This window comes from Lepisosteus platostomus, chromosome 20 (genome assembly GCF_059453375.1).
Source record: "Lepisosteus platostomus isolate fLepPlt1 chromosome 20, fLepPlt1.hap1, whole genome shotgun sequence".
NCBI classification, from domain to species: Eukaryota; Metazoa; Chordata; class Actinopteri; order Semionotiformes; family Lepisosteidae; genus Lepisosteus; species Lepisosteus platostomus.
In genome coordinates, this window is record NC_142630.1 from 3,538,687 (window position 1) to 3,558,975 (window position 20,289).

Sequence of the window (20,289 nt, forward strand, 5' to 3'; positions counted from 1 at the left end):
GTGTCTCCCCCCTCCCACCCACAGGCAATCCACCTGCCACTGGCACAGGCACACTGGTTATCACCCTGGAGGACGACAACGACAACCCCCCGTCCGTGTTCCCCGACGTGGCTCGGGTCTGCGAAGACTCCAAGGACCTGAACGTGGTCATCGTGGGCGGCAGGGACAAGGACATTAGCCCCAACGCTGCTCCCTTCAAGATCGAACTGGGCAAGCAACCTGGGCTGGAAAAGACATGGAAAGTCACCAAAGTCAACAGTGAGTCATGCCCACTTTCCATTCTTTTAGTCCTCATCTGGCGGTGTTTGTAGCAGCTCTTGTTATTTCAGTCTGGTCCCTCCCACTGCCATGCAGCGCATGGTATATGTGTAGCGGAGCTAGTTCGGACACGGTGACGTCATCGCCCTCCCTGTGCGTAGCAGGCACCTCAGCCGCCTGGGCCGAGGGAGGTCTCCTTTAGCTCATGCTGCCGGTTCCCTGTTGCGTTCCCCTGGAGACCTGGGTTCACGCCCCAGGTGGTGGAGGACACGCGGAACCGCGACGGTCACTTATGCAATTAACAAATATGTCAAGCAAAATATCAATACGCCACATGTATCTGGGTGTGTCAGAGGTGTACTGTACATCCACTAATAATAATAATTCCTTACACTTGCATGGCACTTTTCTGTACACTCCACTCAAAGCGCCTTACAAGATTCCCTAAGGACTTGGAATACTGGACTCCCCTCCACCACCACCAAGGTGAAGCCCCTCCCTGGAGGATGTGATGGCAGCTAAAGTGCACCAGTCCGCTCACCACACACCAGCTATCAGTGGGGAGGAGAACAGAGTAATGAAGCCAATTCATTCTCTGTCCACAAGCTAGAAATCTATTTTCTGGGGCTAGAAAAGTTACCAAGGATTACAAATCATGTGGTTGGTCTTGCAAAGTGAAATGTAGTAAAGTGGGAAAGTTTCACTTGGTGAAATTGGTGTGAAATGTTGGAAAGTGTAATGTAACACAATATGGCAAGGCATAAAAACATGAACTAACACATGATTCAGGTCTACTGTGCAGCCATCATTCCTGTTTGACTGTATGTTGCTGGGCTCATACAGGAGATGCTTTAGAGAGGACTGGAGGCATATCGTCAGCACTGCTTGCAGAAGATTTTACACATCAAATATGAGGACAGGTGCTCTCTCCCAAGCACGAACAAGCATTAAAACTGTTATCATCCACCAGTAACTCTGCTGGGTTGGTCATGTCCTCCAGGTGTCAGACTAAGGCTCACAAAGAAGGTTCTCTTCTCCCAACTTAACCAAGACAATTGCACCAAAGGAGGCCAGAAGAACCATTTGAAAGATGTGGTAAAGGCAAACATGAAGAAATGCAACACCGATATCCAGTCCTGGGAGATGATGGCTTTTGTCTGAACCAGTTGGAGGAAGAATATTTTGCAAGGAGTCCAGCGCTTTGAGGACCAAAGATGTCAGAAGTAAGAAATAAAGCGAGAACACCGAAGAGAGCTCACCATGATCTTGCCCTCCACATTCTGTTTACTTTGTGAAATCGTTCCAGTAGTTTGTGTCTTGTTCTTTGTAAGAAAAGGGATATCTGTGGTGAGGGTCGCAGCAGCCTTGAAGGACACATACTGTACTGCAAAAGTGAGACAGCACACTGCATTGTTTCCCAGTCCATCTCAAGCCCACAGGCCCACACTCATCGCAGGATCAGTAATATTTCATGATCATCATCCCCCCCCCGGAACTACATATTGGATCAAGAGGAATATAAGAGCATCAAAATTAATTCCACAATTTACAGATTGATTTGATTAATATGGTGGGTATAATAGTGGTTCATATCCAGTCAGAAATGGATGCGATTTAAAAGAGCCTCCGTGTTTGTGTAGTCTTAACACTTCTAGAGCACATCTGTTCAGACTGCTTTACAATTCATATTGGGGACTCTTCAGAAAGGCATCTTTGCAGATTTGAAGGCATAAAGTTACACTCTTTAGGGCCCTCTCCTGGGAAAAGCAGAGATTTAGAGATTTAAGCATCTGAAATAAAGCATCTTTTAGGTACTGTATGGCATTTTATAAAATACACAGTTTAGGCCTTGTCTGCCATTAAGCATCTAGAGTTTCTTTATAGCAATCTGTTTATTTTTTGTAAAGCTGAAGATTTGCAGAAATCCTTTTGGTTTGGTAAGAAATAAACTCTCAGGAGACATAACATACCTTTTGTTATGTTTTTTTTTAATATGTTTTTCCATTTGAGATGGCTATTGTTAGAGAAATACCTATCTTCATTTTTCTCCAGTCCTATGTCAAGTTTGCCTTTCTTTCTCAATTATAGAGAAATTTAATTAGAGGTCATGCCTAGTAAAATACAAATAAATCCTATTTAGATAAGATTTTAGAAGTGGTTCAACAAAATAGTAGCTATTAGTTTGTCTGTCACTTCAATACACTGTATATTTTACAAGGACAGCTTTTGAATGTGCTTTTACAAGTACAGCTTCTAGTTGTAAACAGGGTGAATCTTCTACACAGCACGGTCAGACTCCCCTCATTCACCCTTTATAGAACATGATTCATAATCCGACCCACTTCATATGAAATTCTCATCCAGACAATTCTCGTAGGGAAACTTCTTCTCTGTCTGACTTATGGAGTTTGTTTTTTACATTATATACTGAAAGGTCTTAAAAACATCCTATTAGTATTGGAACCAATAATACTGTGTGTGTTCCATCTTAATTCCCCACAGTATAATTTTTTACATATGCTTTAAAAGGATTTGTCCTAGCTGCTTTACTGGGTGCTATTAAAAAGCTGTTTTGTCCCTGTCTTATTAAGTGCCTTAAATTGCTTGTCCTGAATTGGGCTATATTAATTCCTGTTATCTTTATATGGTCTAATCCTATGCTTTTAAACTCATTCCAGTGCTCTTTGCTTGCATCATTTCCATGTAATAAGAGCATCATGGGACTGTTTAAAAAAATCATTTCTCTTCTGTCTTTAACATGAAATGAACCAGCTTTGCTGAAGTATTTTGAAACTGTAGGGCCATGGGGACTGGCAGTAAAACATTCTATTACCAGATTTCATCAGACTGTGACCAAACTCACACAACTCTGAAATGGACTTAGTGCCATACCCGGAGAGATCAACATGCACACTATAGTTTGCAATACCCGCTTTGCTGATCACACATCATGAGAATATGAAAGACAAAGGTATTATACAACAAATTGGAACATTTTGAGAAAATCACCAAATGAAGATTTTCTCAACAGCTATATTAATATGCTTTTGTTACGAAGTTTTGCAGCATAGTGCTGTGCATTCTAAAACTATTTGCACATGCAATATCTCTAGCTGGCCCTGCATCAATTGCTGTGAATTTCTGTGATTTTCAAATATTTTTTCTACTGTACTGCAATCACATTGACTTTGTACTTTTGAGATGATGCAAGGGGATACGTAGAGTCAATAGTGAATCATGAATGATTTGTTTAATATCCGACTTGCACTACAGTACATCCATATTCACGTGCATAATGTATTACAATACACAGTTTCGGAAACATTGTAGAAACAGATTTATTTCTGAAACAAAATAAATAATGCACATGTTCTTAACAATGTCCTTTCCTTCTCTGTCTATTTCACAAGAAATGTCTTTGACTTTCTTAGGACAGAACCTATTATTTCTGACCAGCTATGCAGCACAGAAAATAGTGTACTAATTGTTGTTTACATGTTCTGAAAATGGTTGGAAATGCCAGATTTTTTAATAAGGCACTAGCCGATTTTGCATTATAAAGTTTTTGGCTTTATTTCCAGATTAACTTTTGAAGTCACTTTAAGAACAGAAGGATAAATGTAGAACCTCTAACAACAGAGAAATTATCCCTATGGTCTTGTCATGGTGCTGAAGAAGTTTATAAGGTTAAAGATATGAAGTGGTGTCTCTGAAGTGATTGTTGCGTGCTTTTTCCAAAGACAAGTGGGTCCTTCATGACAGTCTCCCATGAGATGAAAACAAACACAGGCTACAGTACTCTCTTTTAATCGGTTTGCTCTTACCCCCAGGTACCCACTCTCAGGTCAGCCTCCTGCACAACCTGAAAAGAGCCAATTACAACTTGCCCCTCATCGTGACAGACTCCGGCAAGCCACCCCTGTTCAACAGCACAGAAATCAAAGTGCAAGTGTGTACCTGCAAGAAGAACAAGATGGACTGCAGCAGTGCTGGCACCCTGCACATCAGTGTGGCCCTAGTCCTCTGCTTTTCCTTCTTCGCCTTGTTCTGTGAGTTTTCATTCCTTATTTTTACATGCTTGCAGGCAGACATTAAGATGTCAAAATCAGTCGTGTGAAAGTCATGTGGTTGCAGGAAGCCGTCATTGCTCCAGTGGAAGACTTTTTTTCTGGGTCTTTCAGGCCAAAGTATCACACAACACGTGTTAAGTGATTTACTGAGGGACACTCACCTTTATCTGAGCTGGAAACCTCATAGCTTTTCTGTACCAGCACAAGTTATGGGAAAAGCCAGAAATACAGTAGTGAGGTCTCTAACTGATTGACATGATTTGCTTTTTTTACATTTAACTTTTAAACTTTGATGTTTGTGCTACATCCAGATTGTGAGTAGATTTTCAGAACCCATGAACCAAAGTGATATTCCTTGAGTGTCAGTTAAAAAAGCCAAATTCTGACTTTGGTCAGGATGTGGATTTTAAATTAACTGTATTCTTAACTTTTTTTTTTAGAAAATATACGTTGCTCTGTGCTCATACCATACCATACCATACCATACCGTAAATGACCAGACAACTTCATAAAATATGTTTTACTAGCAATCAGATAAGTATTATGAGACATTTTTTTATAACAAATATGCTTTTATAAATATCTACCTCTGCTACACAGGTGAAAACGTGTCTTTTTTGTAGTTTTTGAAGTTTCCCATTGAGGCTAAAGAACTGCCTTGGAAACACAGTTCAGATGCCCATCACTATTTTTAGATCTACTTTCGGTTTTGTGATTCCTTGAGAACAATGTACTGTGGATCATCTTGTTCAATTTACCCCCATTTTAGTAAGGTCACTAGTTAACAAGTAATAAAATTGGATTACTAAGTGTTACCTTGCACTGTAGTTAATCATATGGTTCACGGTGGCTGTAGATCATGGTTACAGAATAGTAATTGAGAGATCATGGCATACACCCAATTCCTTGTCTCTGCATGTAGATAGTATTTATTGATGGATGTGGCAGAATTTGTAGAAATAGGCTAAATCACTTCATATGGTTTGAGATGTTTCAGCACAAGAGATTACCCTGCTGAACCAAGAAAAAGAGAACAGCAGCTGAAACACTGCACAAGCTTCTTTACTTAGCTCTTAACCATTTTTTAACAGCTGTTATGAAGTGATTTTAATTTGCTTTTTATCAGCTGCGGATGTTATTTTATATATGTTGTGTGGTTTTTTGAGATAAGAGCACAGAATGCAGATATGTGATAAGGTGGCAATGTAAGGATTAAATTGTTTTATTAAGAGATTTTCATACATTTTCTTTAAAACCTTTAAATAATACTGATGGAACAGCTTAGGTGAGATTTTGTGTTCCTGGTTTTATTAGGTGCTGTTGGTTTTATGAGGCACTATTGTTCCAAAGACCTTGCAAAAACTGTTTATATAATAATAATTATCAAACTTTTATCCAAAGTGACCACACAAACCAGGGCCCAAAGTGTCCCACTGTACAAAAGCATGAACAGCTACTACAGAGTATCTTTCTCAGAATAACACACAGTGAGGGAGCAGAATCATGCACTTGAAATGGGCACCTCCTAGTAATAAGTCTTTCACCTTAACCACCTACCTTAAATCAATCTATGTGTAAATGCAACTAATTCTTTGCTCTTTTTAAAGCAGCTTTGCAGATCAAAAGTTTGAATTACCAGACCTACACTATACATCCTAAGGTCATGGTGGTAATGAATTGCAAAGACTGATTAAACGCAGAATGCAGGAGCAACTTACATCCCGTTTTTTTTTTAATTCAAAAAGGAGGAGTGCTTTTAGCTACAAAGCCCAGATCCTTTATCCTCTTTGCAAGATCAACCAGGCTCATCACGGCAGGCAGGCAACGAGAGAGCCTGAGACAATCCTTTCTTGCAATCCTTTTCATCTCGCTGTGCTGAGAGTCAATCTTGAGCAGAAAAGGAGGGCCACAAAAGGTCTTTTTACCACAAGGAGCATTGCAGGTCTCAGAAGGAAATGAGTTCTGTCAGGGCAGAGCTGACTGCTGCTGGAAAGGCTGCCAGCAGATCTGATTTAAATTCCCTTATTGGGAGGCTGACCTCAGGCCTGTAGATGGGAAAGTGGGGGAAAGGGGGAAGCACGCATGGCAGGGCTGAGCGGGCGCGCGCCCACGCTGCCACCGAGAAGCCAGAGGCGTGAGAGATGAGGGGCCGTTCCCTCTCGAAACGCACGTCCTTGTCTGCGCAATTTGTGAGGCTGTTCTTCCACACCATCTTCCATTCATATCAAGTGTATCAAGTGTTTCTCTTGCTTTGTTTATTTTTAAAGATAACAGGCAGCTGCTGTGGCAGTGTCACCCTCCTATCACTCGGGTTATTTTGTATTTGTCAGACGGTGATGCCAACAGCTCTGTATCTGTTACTGGTTATAATAATTCACATTGTCTGTTATACAATAAACTACCACACTATGTAAGAAAATGCTAGTTTTCACTTGGCATTGAAACTGACACTTGTCAACAGCAAAAATGGTAAATAATTACGTGCCAAAAATCTTAGAAAGATTTTGATGACTTTCTACTCATTTTGGCCGTCTGTAAGAATAGTGTCTCATCATTGTGCCTCAGTTTCTTGCATAAAGAAATCATAAAGAATTCAGTCCTCGGACTCAAAATCCTGAATCATGCATGTCCTGATTTTCATTGTCTTGGGGCTTTTTTCTGCTTCTGTTGTTGGAAAGTAGGAAGAGTGCTATTGTAAAATAATATCACCTCGTGTTGTTTTGTACCTGTCCAAATCAAAGTAATTCTCAGTATGAAAAATGACACACTGCTTTGAAAATGAAAACCCATCGGAATATGGGGAGATTGTGCAAACTGTCCACAGCAGGTTCCCTCTATCTGGAAACTATCTTAAACCCGGGATCCAAGTTCTGTGAGGCAACAGTGGTTACAGCGTTGCCACTATGTCATAGGTTTAGAAATTCTGGTCTAGAGAGAAAAGTGCCACTTATTGGTTCGACAACAACAGTAATAATGTGTCACTGAGTAGTAAAATTACCCTCAAAATGCCTTAAAGGTGTGCTTACATTCCTGGTGAGACTGTCAGCCTTCCACTGCTCCACCAGTTGGTTTCAATACAGCAACGGTCAACACTGTACTCTCCATGACATCTCCTCATGCATTATCTTCCTTCGGCTCTGTAAATCTGCAACCAGCGGCAAAACTCCACTGGTCTCTCTATTGCCACTTCATAAATTACCTGGTCCACAGAAGAAGTCCTCTGAGTGCCAGTGTTACTCCTAAACGGCTTCATTTATTAATGATCTTCATTCAAGATTGTTGTATTGCAGACAAAGTGCGACAGTCAGTGCCGAAATGTGGGATTATTTTTTCTTGTAATTTCTCGCATGGTCCCATGTGGTAAACCTAAACTTCAGAATATATTTCCCGAAACACATTTCCTTGCTGGGTTTTGTAGTTCCCCTTGCGCATAATTTTGTCAGTTGTATCTAAACTCAAATAGTGCGCACCTGGCATTTCCCAAAATACACTTGACTACTATTCAGAATTTTGTTATCACAAGGAAAATTTCTGCTCAATCCATAAACTCACTTTATGAAATGTAAACCTTATGTACTGTACGTGCTCAATGGATTATTACTGTAAATATGAGATTGCTGTTTCAATTGTGTGTTTGTTTTCCGTGACAGACTAAAATAGAAGTTTGAAGATTATACTATACAAGAATAAAAAATTACTCACTGTCAGTAGCTGAACTCCATGATACGTATTACACTGTATTGTAATCTAAACCACACAGCACTTCACAACAAGATGTTTGTGAAATCTGAGGCACTGTTATGTTTCATTGCTTGTAAAGTATAGTCTGACTACTTTAATGCAGAACACACTGCTGAAAATGAAAAGCAAACCCACCATAGATGATTGTTAAATGTTTGCTATTAGTAACATAATGATCTGCGAAGTACTTCTAAGTCATTTTCTTTTATGAAAAGTAAAGTGAACAGATTTTATTCACAAGTCTTTAGTCTTTGTAATATGTCTTTTATCCTGTTAGAATAGTTCAACCTGATTTATTCAAGGTCTGTTAATATTTAGTCACACTGTAGTGACACTTTGAATGCCAGCTAAAGTTTGTACACCAGATGCAGCACAGGGTTAATTAGAGACTTAATGCTGGACTGAGTTCATCTGTTTTGACTTTTAAGAGGAATTGATTTATTCATTCTGAGGTAAATTGCAAACCTGTCTTCCACTCAACAAGCATAGTGAGAGACAGAAAGAAGCAACTGTAAAAAAGAAACCAAGTACCACCTTGAGCCAGTCCATACTCCCATTAAAAATGATAATTCCCTGCAATAAAACTATTTCAGCCTCTGAATTTGATGACTTAACAGAGAAGTGAAAGGTTACAAAAACATTTTTCCAACTTTTCTTCAAAACTCCAGATCTGCTTATTAGAATAACACAGAAATTAAGGCAATGTGTCAGAAAATTATAACTGAATCTAACCAAATACAATTATATTAAGCTGTAGAGGTGTACTGTATATCTTGTATTATTTTATATGCATCTTCACAGTTTGTGCTCTTGAGTATGACTCTGAGAGATTACAACAGAGCAAGGTTTTCCACATACTGTAGTACAAACAGTAAGGGCATTAGAATTTCAAGGATTTTAGTAAAGATATATAACAGTATACATCTCTGTCTTACTCACCACAGTACAGCTGGGGTTTTTTGCTTTAGTTGTATCAATTCATGTGAATGCCCACTGCCATTTCATAGACCATAGTTGGAAAGAGAAAAACACAGCTGCATAAATTTCAAGCCAATTACGAGTCTGAAGGTATCAGTTACAGTGTAATTAGATAATCACATGTACTGGTACATATTACAGTTTCCCATAGAGATGAAAAACTCCCACACATACACATAACGGTTTAATGCATTTTTTTATTATGCACACCCATTCTAAAGGCGGTACATCCTTTTTGAAAAGCCATTTTCCACTGTTCCATTGATTTTACTAACATTTACCCATCATTCCATTCTATACTGAGCCACTAGGAACCACTGAGATTAACAGTCAATCAGGAAATCAGTTTACCCTAATTACAGCTTGCCTTCTTCTTCAACGTAAATTTTAGTTGTTTCCCATTTGTTACCTTTAAAACTTTTAAATAATCTTTTAATCCTATACTATCTTACTTTAAACTAAGTTAGAATGAGATAACAATTGTGTGTGCACTATACTGTATATAAACTTTTTCCTTGTATTGTGATTAATTAAAATTGTAAAGACCATTTAATTAGATAATTAAAGACTCCTGTAACTCATATTGATGTATTAGATGAAACACAATGAAGTTAACACATGCGCAAAACCTCATTTTAATGCCTAAAATATGGCTGTGTTGATAATGACCAAGATGATATAGAGACAGGGCTTGCTCTGTCTTCTGCTGTTAGCATGCTGATTCATATCACAGCAGACACACCAGTCAGTCATGATTCATTGATATCAATACCATGTACTGTACTGTACATGGTCACAATCCACCTTCATCACAGCATTTAAGTTTCACCCTGGATACCTGGTCTCTCTTGTTGTGCAAGACAGTCCACAGTCAGAGCCACAGGATTAATTACTTATATCTTTGTCCAAGCTCCCGTATTGTGCCTCAGTAAAATGTAGAAGCATTATTTTTACACTGCAGAACACGAGCCTAGGAAACTCAAAGAAGGATGTTGCTTATTTTACAGTATGTATGTAATGACACAGGGCATTTAAGGGACTCTGAGGGCAAATGCTGTTTTACTGTATATTGCAATGCACCAAAACAGGGGCTCCAGACAGTCTTTTTCCATTATCAAGAGGGTTATACTTCCTTCTGATGAACTTAGTACTACAAATGAGCTATTGAAAGTCTCATAAGAATTCAGGGAAAAAAAGGTTTATTGTAATTAAGTTTTACAGAGTGTATAAATCTGAGCGGTATACATTACCAACCTAAGTACAAATTAGATAAAGGAATGCTGGTAATATATATGCAGAATCCAAATGGTTTATGAGCTGCACTTCTTGAAGATAAAGAGCACCTTGCCCTTTTTTTTCAATTTCTCAGTAAATTAAACCTGCCGGAGTAGGAAAAAAAGGCAATTCACAATGATAATTCTTACAAGTGGGAATAAATTAAATCTTGTTTGAATTTGTGAAGGTGTTTCGGGGCAAAGGAATGCAAATGTATGCAAATCCTCCCGAGATTTTTGTGTTTTCTCTTTGTTTGGGATTATGTTTTAGGATTTCTTCATGAAATGGAGAATTATATTGGATTTTGTGTCAAAGATGACAATGGAAGCAGTGCTAGGATGGCATTGCTAGGAACAGGCTGACATTTTATCCAGACCTACAGTAGCAGTCTCCCAAAGCTCCTCTGGCCCTAACAAAGCCATTTTTGTCACTAGTTTGGGGATTAGAATCAGATGTTGCTTTGTTTAAAGCCTCAGCTCACACAGCAACAATATAGTGAGAATGGGGATGGGCAGCACGTCTGACACACCTATCCGCCAGTCATTTATTCTTTAACACACTGTAGCCTCCACAGTGCAGTACAGGTGGGTCAGTACTCACTGGAAATGCACTACTGTACATCCCTCACTGATATCACTGTAAGCCTCCAAGCACTCCAGAAGTCACAGGATGCTGTTTAGCCCCCAGCCTTGCCTCTGTCCTGAAATTTAGTTCTGTGCCAATTGGGAACCTTCACTAGGAGAATCTCTGTGCAGAAGACAAGATGTCCAACAAGCTCAAATTGTACTGCTGTAGTTATGCTGTAGATACTACTGTACGTAACTCTTCTATTTTGAAACAATCAATTACCTGCTGTGTCCCTATTTTATTTAGACCTGCACGTTACTAATTTCCTTCAAGGAAGATTAATCTTACAAGTGGGGGTAATGCAGTGGTCAGGATTAAACCCACTAGCGGGTGATTCTCTAAATCCCTTTTAAGCGAAAATCTGTGGAAGCAGTATCCATTAGCAACAGAAAACGGCTTAACAACTGTTGCGCTGTGAACTTGCAGAGTTTGTCTGCAGAGATGGATGCTTGCTACTGCATATTGTTCTGAGAAAAAAAAAGTCAGCACTCCAGGAACTGTGTCCATGATTATGAAAAACAAGAAAAGGACGTTCCTTGAAGAAAATAAAAGCGATCACTGGAAAAGACAGTATTTCAAGGAAAATGAAAAATCCCTAAACAAACATGTTGAAAGAATCAAAACTTGGTATGTGAGATTGTGGCCTAAGAGTACAGATCTTTTTCAGTAGCAGTGGACATTCGACAAGATGGAAGTGGAAACGTTTCTAGACAAATAAAACTTTAACATTTTTATTTAACATTTGCAAGTACATCGGGTTTCATTGAGAAGATAAGATAAAAACTAGATTCCTCAATTTAAATAAAACAAAAACTGAATGTGTACTCAAGATGTAGCATACAACTTTCAAGTACCCCAGGAATACTTTTTGGGGGCATTAGATATTAGCAAAACATAACCACCCCTTACATTAAAATGTCTGTCAATATCAGAGCATACAAAAATCTTTTTTCAACAGTATTTCTGTACAAAAAACTGAGTTCCCTCTTCAGTAAAGATAGGCATTTTTTAATCTAATTCAGTCAGTTACAGGACTTGGCTGGTTTGAAAAGGGAAATCGATAGACTTGTCTTATTCAATGTGCCTCATTCTGAAACTCCTAAACTCCGCTACCTTTACTGGTTTTTCATGTAACACTGTATTTGTATTTATTTGTATTTGTATTTGTATCCATGAGTCTGATATTTGAATGACCCTCTCATAAGACTCTTGGTAGTTTGCTATACATTTTGTTTCACTCTTCTGATGTTATTTTGACTTGAGTAGTCTAGGTCTCTGGCAGTCATTAACTTTAATTATAAAGTGTCAAAATTATGCTGACTGGCTATTTGAGTTCCTCTTGGATAAAAAATATATAGAGTGAGCAGCACTGGCACAATAAATTTGAAAGAGAAAAAAGAATTCTTGTCAATCTTTCTTTCATTCCAACGAATAAAAAGGAGAGATTGCTTACCTTCTGTCAGTGGCAGAAACTGAAAATCACAGATCTGGAAAATGGAAAAGGAAACAGAGTGAGTTATTGTGTTTGTTCGAAGTCCAGATGTAAGGCTTCAGAATCTATTTTGCAAAATCATTGCAAACATAATTAGATCAAACAACATTTATCACAGCCCTTACAAAAAGGCATCAGTCTATTCTGCTACTGGCTTCATTGGCTCATTGAGTAGGGCCTGTGTGTGTGTTATAGATTCTGTTGTTCTTGTGGTTTTATCTCTCTGTTTGCTTTAGTTTATCGATTTTAAAAGGGAAGGCAATTAGTTTTTCTCCCCATTTTCATAACATACACCTGATATATGGATTGAGGACATGAAATGGTCAGAAGCATTCCCTCTCTCATGCATAACCTAAAAAAAGCATTTTAGTCAGGTTTATAATATACCTTTCTCTAAAGAGGTTTTGATATCTTTTTGGGGTTAGCTCAACTCTTCCTTCAAAATCACTTAACTTTACATAAAAAGGAGGCTGGAAAATCGATGCATCCACCTTTTAAATATTCATCTACCTAAGTTTTCTCTCTCTCTACCGTTTCTGGATTCCGAGTTTGCTCTCAAATGATTTCAGAATGTCTCCCAAAATTACGGTTTGCATTCTTCAAAACGGCTTCATAATTTAATTTGAAAAGCCAGAGCAGAAGAGTGCATATAGAATGGTAAACCAAAAACAGATTCAAAACATGATCACTGGAAGATTAACTGCCTTTGACCTCTTGCAAATGAATATTTCAGTGCATTTTAATGGAGTTAGAGCTGCCTGCAGTGAAACACAAACATGTTTAATTTGGGTCACTGTGTTATTTTTTTTCTTCAGATGGGGTCATGGGGGTCACATTTGCAGGGGGTCTGTCAAGCTCAGATCATTCTTACTGCTGTGGCAAATGACTGTACAAAACTGTTACTTTTTAAAGGCAGACAATTACATGCATCAGACTGCTATTCTCAATATGCTTTTTCTACTTCTTCACCAGGCATAGATTTAAGTGAAAAACTGTAATCATTAGTTACTACACTTGTTGGCTTCTTAATCATACTGCTTAATAAATGACTTGTGGGTTAGGCAAAGTACAAGTGTTGGCCTTAGAAGTCTGTAGGTTGAGCACTGAGTGTTATGCACATTTCACCAATGGTACATCACAAGAAGGGTCAGGATACATGCAAAGCTTCCTTGCATACAGTTTCCATATCTTCCTTCATCCCTCTACAGATATGGGCCGACATGGCCTTGCCAAAAAAACAAGATATGTTCCTTAATTGCCTTCATTAGATAACCGCACGTTGCTCATATTCATTGAAGATTTATATGTAGAGTCCAGGCAGGAATTTACATTCGTTGCGATTGTGAGTATTCCAGGATGTGCTGGTTGGAGTGACAGAGTAGCTTCTGCTCTGTCGGTTGATGCAAAGTGTTGCCTCTTCAAAGCATCATGGAATTGCTGTGCATGAAACAAGAGTCAAGCCTGAATGTAGCTCTGAATTCCAGCTGTCTGTGGTTTGTATTAGTGAGAAAATACAAGAAACATGTGGCTTATAATTATAAGTCTCAACAATACTATATTTCCATCTTAACTCTAGTGCTAATAACATCCTTCATATTACCTACAGCTGACAAAATGCTTACTCTGAAGAGGGACAAATGGCATACAATTACGTGAATCAACAAAATGTATTTAAGTGCTGTCATCTGAAATTCACAGATAGGAGAGAGCTTTTTTGCACAGATTGTTTTAAAAGCCTATAAAGTAATTTTACCTACACATTTGCATTATACTGTATATAGCAACTTTCAAAGTGGTTGAAGGTAAGTAATGGAAGGTAAGTAATTGATCTGTAATTATCATTAATTCATTACACTTCCATTGAAATTTTCTTTTGCTGTTTTTATCTAAATTATCCCTTTACAATGTTTGAAGCCAAATCATATTTAAAACGAGAAGTTGTTAGAATGTGTTAATATTCACTTTTTCATTACTTATCAGTGATAATGAACTTTATTAATGATGTACAAGTGATATCATTACACTTTTACAAATGTGAAGTTCCTGATCAACTTCCTTATGAGCAAATTGCAGCATTTAATTGATTCCATATTCTTCCTTTTTATAAAGATACTGCATAATCATTGACTACAATATCAGGAACCAAACTCTCAACCATAATTAGCAAATATATTAATGCAGAGGCACAACCTAATTATGATTGTTCCCAAACAAATTCTCATTATTGCTGATTGAAAGAAATGTGCAGACTCAAAATATTCAAAAATGCAGTACATGTCATCATGCAATTAGCAGGTTTTAATATGTTGTTTCCACTTCGTGTTAACCATTGACTTCGAATATGTTAAAAGAGAAAAACTGAGAACAACAGTCCTGAAAGAAAAATCAGATTGATTTAACCATTGTATATTCTTAATTTTTTTAGACATTTACTTTATTTTCATATAATTTTTATGCATCCTTAAGACTCCTCGATTGAAGCCCAGACTGACCCTGGTTCTCCTAGGTCATGATAGACTGAGATAAGATAGCTGCTTACTCGTTTTCCAAAAAGCACATACAGTGAGGTCATGCTGTCCTTGAGTCTGCATTTATGCACTTCAGTTTAAGAAAATCTTTTTTGAAGGATCCCAGGTTAACAGATTCAACAAATGAATGGTGGCTTGTTGCAAACTCCCAAAATGCTTTGTTGAAAGTGGTGCCTCCTGTTCAATTGATTTGATGTCTATATTTGGGGTGTTTTCTGTTTCACCCATCTGGTTAAAAATGCTTTCATTTTCGTAGGCATTAAGAAAACACAAATGTATAATTGTCAAGCTGTTTAAATCAAGAGTCATATTGCAAATATTACATATTGCAAATAATTGTAAGGCATTTAACAAAAAACAAGAACTTGTAATCCCGTGTTTTTTGTTACGTTTCGGATCTTAACGTCATGTTTCTGTTTCTCTTTTTCTCTTTCGTTTCTTAGGCCTGTAAGTTTTGCTGGAAGTTGAAAGTCAACGCTCTGTGTTCCTGTCACAGCACGGAAGAGAAATTCACACACACAAAAAAAAAAATCCTAACAGTAAAAAATATTAGATTTGCTAATTAAGGCCAACCTCTGAAGAATACAGTCTGCCAGGTCTCCAGTTTACATACAAGTAAGCCTGACTTTGCTCCAAGCACGATCTTATTGAGCCCTCCACCCTGCTCTCCTTACAAACTCCACTGCTGCCCTGCTGCCTCGGTCTACTCTGCTTATCTCCACAAATGGACTTCGCTGCCTGAATTAACTTTGCATCTGTTTTTTCATTCTCGTTTCCTCCGTTTCCTTCTTCGGCGTTTACTTAGAATATGCAGGGCATCAACACTACAAACTTGAACTTCTGGAAAGAAAGCGAGTGACGTTTTCTGTTGTAATTTTGCAATGTTGTCACGGAGTACTGTATTTGATGCCATTTCCTAATGTTGGGAGGGAAAAAAACAACAACAAAACCCTGTTTTGTCTGCATTTTGGTGGTCTTTAGCCTAATTCTGGCACACGGTGATGGAACTCTGGGTTTAAATTTTGTTTTCCGTTCTGTTTTTATTGCATTGTTATCACGTGGAATACAGCATAACCTGTTTAGTAACAGTGTAAAAATTACATGGTATAATTTTTACCATGCTTAGACTTTTAAGTGATGTACTGTTGGTACAGTAGCAGGCCCAACCTTCACCACAAAAAAAAAAGAAAAATAACTTTTATTTTAAACAATTATGTGTTTTCTTTGACTTATTCCCTCTAGTCTCCCTCTAATTTGTGTGAGGCATAGTTTTCAAGTTGGCACTTGCTACACTCCCCTTCTTCCTGCTAGTTATGCCATTTTCGGGTCACACACAAATACAGAATAAAAGGTCAAAGGCCATTTTTTTAGGGTCGTATGTATTGTGTTCGTAAATTGTGTGTGAAAGACCCCATAAGTCATGAGCAAACGAAAATGACATTATGAATGAGTTATATCTGTCTTTTGCACTAATTTAATAAACCCGTTACTGTATCCCTTACAACAAGGTGTAAGATATCCTTTATCATTCTGGGCACAGGGGCTACTCCTGCGCTATAGGCCTTTCATTGCATCGAGGACCTTAGCTGGTTAGGACGTATAGTTTGATTCCAGCAGAAATGTGGAGTGAAATGAAAGACTAGATCTAATCCTTTTCGAAAGCATTCAGATGGTACTCCACCCTCCTGTCATCCCCTATTATCAAGGATTTAAGTGGATGGGTAAAAAATGGCATCTTTAGTTAATTCTTCTGACATAACTTCAGGTACTGTGAGCATCAGCAAATTGAATTCAGTAAGCATGGATCTGTCAAAGTGTTTCTTTTGGTTTTGAAAAATTCCAGGGGCTTGTTACCATTTGGCCCATTTTTCTCATTGAAAATCCAGTCAAATCGAAGTCAGAGTAAAACTTGATTGGCAGTGATGGTAGTTTTATGTCCCTTTAGAAATGAAATTCTAAAACGCTCAGCAGATCATGGAGAGTGCATTGGAGATGCACTGTAACTTCTGTGGGACGTCATTAATTTTGCTTCAAGCTGTGTTTGAAAATTTATTTCAGTTGTAACCAATTTGGCATAAAATTGTTTGATACTAATATTTAAAAAAACACAGTACACTTATCTTTAAAATCACTATATACATAGATTTTTTTAATTCTCTATTCTTATTCATTAGTCTAGGACCTCCTTCCTTTCAGTCCAACAAAATGTTTTCCAGCCCTTCAATCTAGAGAGCTTTGGTTGGTGCCCTAGTGAGCCTAATTAGAAAGCATTATTACTCCAAGCCTAGCTGAGCTAACAGAAACCTGCTCAGTATCATGGACAATAAATCAATCCAAGACATTTTTCCCCTCAAAGTATATTGAAGTCTCCAAGTTGTTGCTTTTTTCTGTCTATACCCCTATTCAACACACAGCTTGTCATTACTGCCTCTTAAAATCTTTGATTTCCAAACTTTCTTAGTCACAATGTATTCTATGTTAGCATGCTCTTCCACCCTTATGTTAACAACAGTCTGGGACAGCTATGGCTTCATACAGTAAACTGTGTTGGTCCCTAGTCTTTTCTTTGGACATTTATGTATTTAAATCGGCATTTTGTCCTACAGTGATAAATTTCAGAGAGTCCATAAGGACAGTACAGTCCGTTGCCAGAAACGACTAACTTCAGTTTCAGAATCTCTTTGCAGGGAGGCTTTCAATGTCTTTCAGAGTCTCTAGCCATTATTTCGTTTGCATCCCTTCACTGTTATCAAAAGGTTGTGTCTTTTGACTTTTCATTGATTATTTTACTGCAATGGAGGAGTTTGTATAACTTTTTCTTATCATGAGTTTTGGACAATAAGTCATATGCATTTTCCATCCAGTTCTTCTACAGTCTTGCAGTAGTGTTTGGCATTTCGGGGGCTTTTGATTGTTATGCCTTTGGAATTTCCATCCAGCCTTTATCAATAACTGCTTTATCCCATAGGGGGCTGCAGTGAGCATGAGTCCAACCTGACCGACAGGCTCCAAGATGGGCTGCACACCCTGGACTGGACATCAGCCCACCATGCACATATAAACACAGGAAAAATGTAGAGATACAGTGTCGACCTTACCTGCCCCAGCCCCTCCCAGCCAGATATCAAAATTTGTAATTTGTCCCACCACTTTCACTTACTACTGTGCATATTCTACTTCAGGAGGAATCACGGCACCCAAGAATTAGATGCGTTTGAGGATGTTGATTGAGTATTTAGGCCACTTGGGGAGGGCCAGCCCTCTCACCACAGGATGCGGACACTGGGACCCCCAAGTTAACTTAACCAAGGGGTCTCTGCAGAGAGTGACAGAGTGGGAAGGATGAGGTGCAAGGTGAAATGTGAAAAGAAAAGGGTTAAAAGCCATTATATACAGCTATGAGAAATGACGTGGGCGATGATTACGATATAAAATTGCTTGGTTGTCGTCATCCCTCCCAAATTTTAGTTACAAACGTCCGCTGATGCGGTTTCGTTAATTCAATGCTGAAAAGTAAAACAGGACAATATAGTGTTTCTGCTGTGGCTCTTTATATTTTTTTTCTGCTTTTCAGCATGGAATTGACCCCTGCTTCTTCTTTTAAACCTGATATCTCGAAATAAAGGATTTAAGACCCTTATTAGGTTTTCCTCATCTCTGTTGATTAAACAGGATTGAATGCGTCTCAGAGAATAAACCTTCCAATTTTGCATTCTAGCCAATATTTTAAAGACATACATGAGACATTTTGGTGCTTTTTATGTTCTTTTGATATTTTTTCCTGACTACATGAAAGAACGATGAGCAGATGGAATCCAGAAAATAGACTGTAAACAATTTTCAGTCAACATTGGATGCTCAAACTTTCCTGTAAGAATTAAGGTATAATCAGATAGAGCACAAGGTAGAAAGATTCCCTGTAGAGTCTTTTTCAGTCTGCTTACGCCCCCTATATACAGTACTACTGTATTTACTGCTCAGCACAGGGAGCGCCACATGTGTCAACCACACCTCTGCCCCATCCCTAGCAAAAAAGAAAAAACATCTTGAAGACTTCAATTCAGTATTACACAGACATTTAGTGTGGGACAATGCACATTCCTCTGGGAGATATATATGCAAACAATATGTGTCCACAGGAATACAATCCATAGGCGTTTCTCTTCAGGAAAACAAGAAGCGCAGAGACTTTTTGTATTTTTTCTCTACTGTCTGCAACCCCCTTTTGAGATTATCCAGTGATTCCAGGCGTACCTACTCACATCAGATAAAACCTTGTGCAGTATATACAGCACAGCAAGCAATGCAGCAGCCATGTTATCTCCAGTTCTCTTTCAAATCTTGTGGTGCTTGTTCCTCACTCTCACAAGTATTTTAACAACTTTACATTTTAGAGGAATTCTTTCCACACAACTGTTATTCTTTTCCTAAACCTGAGGTTCAGAACACATGTATTTTTCATTTACAGCAGTGGGTGTCTGTGGTTCTTAGTACTTGATATTGATGCTTATGTTCGGATCAGTAATTTAGTTGTTGAAGTATTTCACAGTGAAGCACAGTGTGGCTCAGTGAACATCTATATATTTTAGTTTGATAAATACACATACACTTCTTTGACTCCAATTAGCCAGGAGTAGATCTGAAAAGGAGTTAAAGTGTCAATTATATAAACAGTCTTTACATGTCCATATCTAACATTTTATGTTCTTGTGTTTCTTTCATGACAAGCACACTTAAGGGAAAAAAAAACTTTTCTGTCTTGATAACTGATAATATATTATGCTTCTTGTCTTATTATAAAGATGTCATACTATGACAAGATACAAACCCCATGCACTTACCATAGACCTCTATGTTCAATACATACTGTGCACAGTGCTTGAGTTGAAAATTCAATTGATTAGTTAATATAGTACAAATTGTATTAAGCAATTGTTTGATGGGGTACCTGACACGTCTACCAAATGCAATTAGTAAATGTTCAATTGCTACGATAAGAGTAAGGCCTTAATTGTTTTTTTTCTGATGGTTGATAAGCACTGCATATTTCTAAACAAGACTGCAAGGTTTCATTTCATGTTATATTCTGTCTCACCGTCCAGCTCCTCTCCTGTACCTCTATGACTTGCCCCTCCTCTCCTCGGTACTTCCTGAAGCCAGAGCTGTGGTCGTGCCCACTAGAACAACTGCATGAGAGCTAGAAAGACTAGAAGCTTTCACTTTGGACTGTTGAAAGCTGTCAGGGACATGAAAAGACAAGTGTAAATAAATGTTTTTAAATCTATGTGGGAGTTAAATAGAAGGGCAACAATAAACAAAA

General features: G+C 38.2%; 1 protein-coding gene and 1 long non-coding RNA gene across 2 annotated transcripts in view; one reads left to right on the forward strand and one right to left on the reverse strand.

Annotated features, from left to right (window-relative positions):
- cdh13 (cadherin 13, H-cadherin (heart)) overlaps positions 1 to 16,476 on the forward strand; it is a 405,276-nt gene extending 388,800 nt beyond the window's left edge. Inside the window, exons 12-14 of the mRNA XM_088614488.1 lie at positions 25 to 258; positions 4,089 to 4,307; positions 15,413 to 16,476. Of these exons, the coding sequence (XP_088470614.1) occupies positions 25 to 258; positions 4,089 to 4,307; positions 15,413 to 15,420 (461 nt within the window). The 3' untranslated portion in view covers positions 15,421 to 16,476. The remainder of the gene's footprint in view (positions 1 to 24; positions 259 to 4,088; positions 4,308 to 15,412) is intronic.
- The window catches only part of LOC148644281 (uncharacterized), a 109,706-nt gene that overhangs the window by 20,996 nt on the left and 68,421 nt on the right, over positions 1 to 20,289 (reverse strand). The window contains exon 3 of the long non-coding RNA XR_015928775.1: positions 12,403 to 12,436. This is a non-coding gene — a long non-coding RNA (uncharacterized LOC148644281). The remainder of the gene's footprint in view (positions 1 to 12,402; positions 12,437 to 20,289) is intronic.